This window comes from Drosophila miranda, chromosome 4 (genome assembly GCF_003369915.1).
Source record: "Drosophila miranda strain MSH22 chromosome 4, D.miranda_PacBio2.1, whole genome shotgun sequence".
Lineage (NCBI taxonomy): Eukaryota > Metazoa > Arthropoda > Insecta > Diptera > Drosophilidae > Drosophila > Drosophila miranda.
Window position 1 is genome coordinate 31,079,926 of NC_046677.1, and position 7,631 is coordinate 31,087,556.

The 7,631-nt window shown below is 41.8% G+C and overlaps 1 protein-coding gene across 1 annotated transcript; it reads right to left on the reverse strand.

The window, feature by feature from the left end:
* Positions 1–2,442: 2,442 nt before the first annotated feature.
* On the reverse strand, positions 2,443–3,846 carry LOC108164269 (L-asparaginase-like). The gene is made up of 4 exons (XM_017299912.2): positions 3,701–3,846; positions 3,423–3,637; positions 2,615–3,361; positions 2,443–2,561 (listed from the first exon to the last, which is right to left on the reverse strand). Exons 1-4 carry the CDS (start codon positions 3,780–3,782, stop codon positions 2,496–2,498), a joined length of 1,110 nt encoding a protein of 369 aa, XP_017155401.1. The 5' UTR covers positions 3,783–3,846; the 3' UTR covers positions 2,443–2,495.
* Between the last annotated feature and the right edge of the window lie 3,785 nt (positions 3,847–7,631).

A 7,631-nucleotide genomic window follows, 5' to 3' on the forward strand; every position in this document is an offset into this window, starting at 1 on the left:
TGATGTTGATGATGATGATGGAAGGCCATTGAAGCGGCATTATGTCCATCTGCTTATCCATTCGATGGACTTTTCCATTTTCCACAATTGCTCCAAAATCCATTCGGGACGTTTCTCAAGATTGGGTGGAGCAAATGTCAAATTAATTTGTTGCGGCTTTGGCTTTGTTGGCACTCAATGAACTGTGAAATGGAGAACCTTTTCAACTCAACCGATCTGTGCAGCATACGAGTACAAATGTAAGATTCAAATCAACGGAAATTCTCAATTTACCGACATGTCTTGGAGTGGTGGGGAACTTGATGAACAAATGATTTCGGGCATGAAGTCATAGTCGTCGAAAATGATCAACCGTGTTTAAGGTGTGTCGTAATACAAACCTCACAAAATAAATGTCACTTGAAGATCTATATATGAGATCCCCGGATATATATTCTTGCAAAGACAGTTTTTACTCAAGCAAATGTTTAATTGGGTTTCCATTAGACTACATAGACGACCATATAAATATAAATATACATGTATCTATCGGTCACAGTATTCTGCCTCAACTGCTCCATTTACACTTGCACTGAATTTACACTTGCACCTATAACTCCGTCGAAAATTTCACCCAACTCAAATCTCAGTTGTCGCTTGCAGTTTGCATACCCTGTAGGAAAAGGTATGCTAGCGTTTTTGCGAGCTTTGAATTGCCTTTAAAAAAATTATAACATATTCGTATATTGTGTCATAAAGTGTACTGTAAAGCGGTACGTGTTAAACGAATATATGTATGAGAGTCATATGATAGGGCCTCATTTTTTGTCGCAGTTGCTTGGCAAAACATTGCACATTATCTACGCCAAATTATAGCTGGGTAATATCCGTAACAACTCAGCACCTTTGTCAGAGTCGGAACGGTGCTACATACATATGTACATACATATATGTTGCACCCCAGTGGATTTAAAAAAATATTCAAGACAGAAAATTCAGCGCATTCGAGCACACCCACTTTGTAATTTATTTGCAATAAAAAATGTTAAACATCAAATGACGAAAGCAGCTACTCTACTTTTTGAGCATATGCTAGCAAATAACACAAAATAACAAAAATTTATAGAAATTTCGTAGAGACATGGACTGTTGGTCGATGACCAACCTTGAAAACATTGTCCAGCAAAATATTGGGTTTACTTCTTTCTGTTGTTGTTTTTTTCAATTATCTAATCATCTAATAATATCATCGTCTAAAAACGATAAATACATATGTACATTAAGTACCGCGACGCCTCTCTTGCCCATCTGCTTGGTGCTCTCAATAGTTTGCATTTGCTCTTGCATGCTTTCGGTAATAAATTGTGCGCTCTCCTGTGGTGGTTACGAATGCTTATTATACATATTTCTGGAAACTGATGAGAGATGGGATTCATGTATCGAATAGGGGGAAATCCCTAGATTCCGAAAATCTATAATCTAAATTTGGTTATCAAATTCTCAAATTATCACTGAACTTGATAATGATAGTCACTCTAAAATAAGGAAATGCAACAAAAAATACTAATTTTGTACTTTCCCGTAAATTGGATCGAGCGTTCGAGCGTTTGATTCGAGTTCATAAGAGGTTGTGTGTGTGTTGAAACAGTGGTGAAGGTTTATTAATTAGCAATTGGAAATTGGCGACGACTATGTATATATAATTCGGCGACTGTATAGAAGGAGATTGCCGTCGCCGAATGTGGTAATGTTACCGAGTATTTTATTGATAAGCTTTATTTCTCGATATACTGCGAAATAAAGTTGTTCCTAAGATCCGCAAACAGTCTTGCTCGGTAGTTTCGCAATCAAAATGGTAGCCTCAAGCGCAGCCTAAGAACCCAAACGAATCACATGTCACAAAAGACACATGTCGAAACGGCCCCTGGCATTAAGATGTTTGGATGTGATTTTTACATACATATCTCGTAGCGCTTGTCGATATTTGAGAGCCCTCGGTGGCGTAAGACAAGCAGGCGGACAGGAGAAGTGGGACAACTTCTACCTAAGGGCAAAAAGCAAAGTAGCTTGGTAAAGGGCCCTAGAACAGTTCTACCAGCATTCTTTGGTTGGAGAGAACAAAAAAATATAGATAAACACGATAATCAAGAGTCAAATTCATTTCTTAGTTGATAGACATTTATTTTTCTTGCTGCACATGTCCACCGATTGAGTAATATTAAGGTTTTAATAAGTGATTAAATACAAAACTGAAATTGAGCGTCGTTCCGCGTCTTGTTCCGCAACTGGACTGAAATTCTCGCCGATCTGCTTCGTGCTCTCAATAATTTGCACTCGCTCTTTCTTGCTTTGCGCTCTCCTCTTGTGGTTGGGAGCTCGCTGGGAGCGAATATGCGAGTAAATGGTTTATGCCTATTCTATTTCTGGAAACTGATATGAAATATATTGCATATAGCGTTAAAGTGCATGGTGAAAATAGGGGGAAATCCCTTTATTTATTACAAAAAACCAATAATCTAATTTTGGTTTGCGATGATCGCATTCGTGATCGTGATTTCGCCACGCAAATTCATCTTCATCAGCTACAAAAACAAATTTTATTATATTATGTGAATTGCTTTCAATTGCAGTTTACCTCAATCTTATCATGGTGCGGTAAATCAGTGCCCAGGACATAGGCTAGCTTGGTATACGCTGCCTCAGAAGTCATGTCCGATCCAGATAAAACGCCCAAATCGCTAAGCACTGCTCCAGCATCGTAGATTGCGGCTACGGAGCCGGACAGGCACTGAGTGCAGTTGACGATGATAACTCCGCGATTAACGGCACTCCGTAGAAGAGAAGTTATCTCGGTCCAGTTTGAGGGTATATTACCAGAGCCATAGGACTCCAGGACAACTCCCATAATGGGCTCCGCCAGAGCCGATCGAATCAAATCCAGTGACATATCCGGAGTCATTTTCAAGGAGGCCACATTCATCTTAAATTCGCCTGTCACAGCGAGTGGCCTACCTCCGGGCCCTGGGCGTACCAGGAAATTATTTATAATTATGTCACCTTCAAACGTGCCCAGCAGTGGAGCGTTGGGAGAATCAAAAGCATCCAGAGAGTTGCAATTGACCTTGACCGTTCGATTGCCACGAAGCAGCTTGTTGGCGAAGACAACGCACACTTCCGGTATTTTATAGCAGCCGGATATGATCAGGGACGAGACGAAGTTGTTCCTGCCATCGGTGCGTGTTTCGTAGATGGGTATCTGTGACCCGGTAACGACCACCGGCTTATCCAAATTTTCTAGGAAAAACGACAGGGCAGAGGCGGTGTACGCCAGCGTATCGGTGCCATGGAGTACAACAAACCCATCGAATAAATCGTACGTCCTCTGGGGTTAACGATTTCTGTGAGATACATATATTTCATTTAAATTAATTTGTAATACATACACCAATATCTTGGGCTATGCGTTTCCAATCTTTCCCGGCCATATTACTGGAGTCCAGCAATGGATCGTACTCTATGAATTGGTAGAGAACCCGTACTGACTGACCTTTTACCAGGGGCAGCGCCAGGAAGCCGTCTGGGACCTGTAGGCTGGGGTCATGCAGACTGACATCCTTCCGGATGAACCTTTCAAAAGCTTTCGGTTCTGGCACTAATACTAAAAGCATACAAAACACAACACTGAAATGGAGTTATCCGGATGCACTTGGAGGCCTCATACCACCATTGTCGTTGGGAGTCATCCCAATGGTGCCACCAGTATAGATGACAAGGACTCTTTTAAAATTTAGACACTTCGACATTTTTACCACCTTGCTTATTGTAGTCGACCGATCAGAAAGCGTTGCAAACAAGCACTGAACCTACCTTTTCAACCTGGTATACCTAGCAATCCAAAAGATAATAAAAAACGAGAGGGAACGTTGTGAGTTGCTGCGTACACCGCAACTTACAGTTATACCCGATACTAAGTCAGTATGGCGAGAGAAAGAATGAAATTGTTTTCTTGATTCTGGCTATAATAATTATACGATCTGGTTGAGATTTTACACTCTAGAACATATAGTCATCCTCTACGATTCTGCATTTTTGGTTTTATCGTATCTTTAAAAATGTGGATGCCACAGATTTTCGTCCTTTGTGGGGGCGGAAGTGGGCGGGGCAAAGTTTTGAAATATTTTTGTAGCAGTGACATATTACAGATGTCTGGATCCAAAACATCGTTGCTCTAGCTCTTATAGTCTGAAGGGGACGGACGGACGGACGGACGGACGGACGGACAGCCGGACAGACAGACAGGGCTCAATCGACTCGGCTATTGATGCTGATCAAGAATATATATACTTTATGGGGTCGGAAACGATTCCTTCTGGACGTTACACACATCCACTTTTACCACAAATCTAATATACCCCAATACTCATTTTGAGTATCGGGTATAAAAAAAAAATTCTGTACTTCCCCTTAAATTATTTCATGTCTCATGTTAGATTAGGTAGCCGGATGAGGCGGTAGCCGAGGGCACGGACTTGCTCCTCAAGTAAACCCGATCGGTGGGCTCTGCAAGCGTCGCCTGGACCCGTTCGACCCATGGGGATGATCTGACTGACTCTTAAAATACACCAGGCGCCCCACGAGCAATCCAGTGTGCGAGTGTACCTAACCTCACGCCGCAGATGGACCGCGGTCATTGACCCTAGGCATCGGAAGCAGCTGAAGTTACCTGCGCCCGGTATAGTCGTGTGCCACCTTCAGACCTCGAGTAGGAACTCGGTTTCCAGCCGGGAAGCATCGACCCCGCCTCGGATTTAGTTATATTTTCTTTCTTTCTTTCGAAATTAGACCCGATTTGCGAAACCATGGTTTTTTATCCGCTTGCTGTTTAACTACGTTCTTTGGATACGGCAAAAATGTGCAACAGCCAATTAAATCCGGTATAAACAAAAAGGGAATTCCTGTCCATGGGCTAAGTCGAACTTGAACAAATGAGTAGTGTATTAATACCGATTATTTTTACAGTTTTTGTTTTTGGTTGCCACGTATTCATCTCATTATCTATGCAGACACTCATCACAATCACACACATCATCATACTCATCCACCCATCAAATCTCCTCATCCAACACACAACGAAAGGTCTTTCTGCGTGGGAGTCAAAGCTATTAATCGTATCGTAAGTGATTATCCTGAACCAAGTAAGCCATCTGAAAAGAATGAATGTGCGGTAACTATTCGTTGGTCTTCAACCGTGATCACGGTTTTATACACGTATTACTCATGCCTTTAAGCGATTTTCCATATACCCGATTTTTGTCTGGTTTTGGCACTGACCAAGTTAACGTAATGAAGTTTGAAGTTTTCTTGTTCCTATGATGAACACATAACCTAGCTCGTGCATTTATATATACCTACTACTAATCATTTTTATAGATTTAAGATCATTATACCCTCCCTCGCCCCTATGATACTCTTTCCCCAGTATATGCTGTATAGTAATACCCTATATTGTGGACGTTGACATGCAATGACTGCATCTTTCAAGAGGCGATGCAGTTACTGCACCGTCAAGTGGCCCGTGTGACACCAGCAGAAGGCTGTTACGCGCGGATCCCAGGCAAAACGCAGCCCTCCTCCCGCCCAACCGACCGAGGGGCGCTGCCGCATGACGCGCGGTGCGTAGCCGAACCAAACGCGAACATGCAAGAAAGATAGCTATTAGACTAACATTCGAGGAAAATTAGTACTAAACTTACTAAGAAACTAAGCATGCAATCAAAGTACAAATACCACTACAGTTACTAATTAATAGAAAGGTGTGTAAGGATTAATAATTTAATAAGAGGAAGAGAATTAGTGGTGGATTTAATATGGTAGAGGGAATTATAATCCGAGCATAAGACCCTAAACGGTTCATGCAAGGAATAATTCGATCTACAAAGTGGAAGGAACAACGGTATAAAATTTCTAGTCAGTCTAATAGGAATCGTGAAGTTTATGCGGCTTAACAGATTAGGGCTGTCTATGTCACCCCTGATCAAGTTGTGCATAAATATCACACCAAGCATTTTTCTACGGTTAACTAAGGATGGGAGGTTTACTAATAGTAGTCTACTAGAGTAAGATGGGAGTCTTACACCCGCATCCCAGTTAAGGCCCCGCAGAGCAAAGAGTAAAAAGTTTTTCTGTACTGATTCTATACGGTCCTGGTGTACTTTGTACTGAGGGCACCATACACAGGAGCCGTATTCTAAGATCGGACGAACAAGCGAGGTATAGAGAGTCTTTGTTATATAGGGGTCGTCAAATTCCTTTGACCACCTCTTTATAAACCCAAGCACGCCCATGGCCTTATTTACCATGGTAGAAATGTGTTCGGAAAACTTTAACTTGGGGTCTAACATAACACCCAGATCATCCACCAGGGTAATTCTCTCAAGAGAACCACCAAATAGGGTGTAGGGAGCCAACAAAGGGCTAGAACGATGAAATGTCATAACTTTGCATTTCGAGGCATTAAGGTGTAACAAGTTTGCACAACACCATGACTGAGAATGAGCGAGAATGAAATGAAATGTCCTTGTACTGGACACAGAGTTTAACATCATCCGCATACATAAGTACTCGAGAGTATGTTAATACTGAAGGTAAGTCATTAATAAAGAGTGTGAAGAGTAAGGGGCCTAGATGGCTGCCTTGTGGTACTCCCGAAGAAACCTTTACTGGTAAAGAGGGGGAGTTTTTGAAGAGGACTCTGAGACCTAGAACAAAGATAGCTAGAAATCCATCTCAGGAGGTTGGGCGGAAACCCTAAAAGGTCAAGTTTATGCGCTAAAAGGGAATGGTTTACAGAGTCGAATGCTTTACTAAAGTCAGTGTAAATAACATCCTTTCCCTACTCGTACGCGATTTTTTATACCCGATACTCAAAATGAGTATTGGGGTATATTAGATTTGTGGTAAAAGTGGATGTGTGTAACGTCCAGAAGGAATCGTTTCCGACCCCATAAAGTATATATATTCTTGATCAGCATCAATAGCCGAGTCGATTGAGCCTCAAGCGCAGCCTAAGAACCCAAACGAATCACATGTCACAAAAGACACATGTCGAAACGGCCCCTGGCATTAAGATGTTTGGATGTGATTTTTACATACATATCTCGTAGCGCTTGTCGATATTTGAGAGCCCTCGGTGGCGTAAGACAAGCAGGCGGACAGGAGAAGTGGGACAACTTCTACCTAAGGGCAAAAAGCAAAGTAGCTTGGTAAAGGGCCCTAGAACAGTTCTACCAGCATTCTTTGGTTGGAGAGAACAAAAAAATATAGATAAACACGATAATCAAGAGTCAAATTCATTTCTTAGTTGATAGACATTTATTTTTCTTGCTGCACATGTCCACCGATTGAGTAATATTAAGGTTTTAATAAGTGATTAAATACAAAACTGAAATTGAGCGTCGTTCCGCGTCTTGTTCCGCAACTGGACTGAAATTCTCGCCGATCTGCTTCGTGCTCTCAATAATTTGCACTCGCTCTTTCTTGCTTTGCGCTCTCCTCTTGTGGTTGGGAGCTCGCTGGGAGCGAATATGCGAGTAAATGGTTTATGCCTATTCTATTTCTGGAAACTGATATGAAATATATTGCTTATAGCGTTA

Coding starts and splice junctions, on each gene's coding strand:
- LOC108164269 (XM_017299912.2), bottom strand. CDS start 3,782: ATGTCGAAGTGTCTAAATTTTAAAAGAGTCCTTGTCATCTATACTGGT. Junction 3,638..3,700: donor GACTCCCAACGACAATGGTG/GTATGAGGCCTC, acceptor GTATGCTTTTAG/TATTAGTGCCAGAACCGAAA. Junction 2,562..2,614: donor CGCACCATGATAAGATTGAG/GTAAACTGCAAT, acceptor TTGTTTTTGTAG/CTGATGAAGATGAATTTGCG.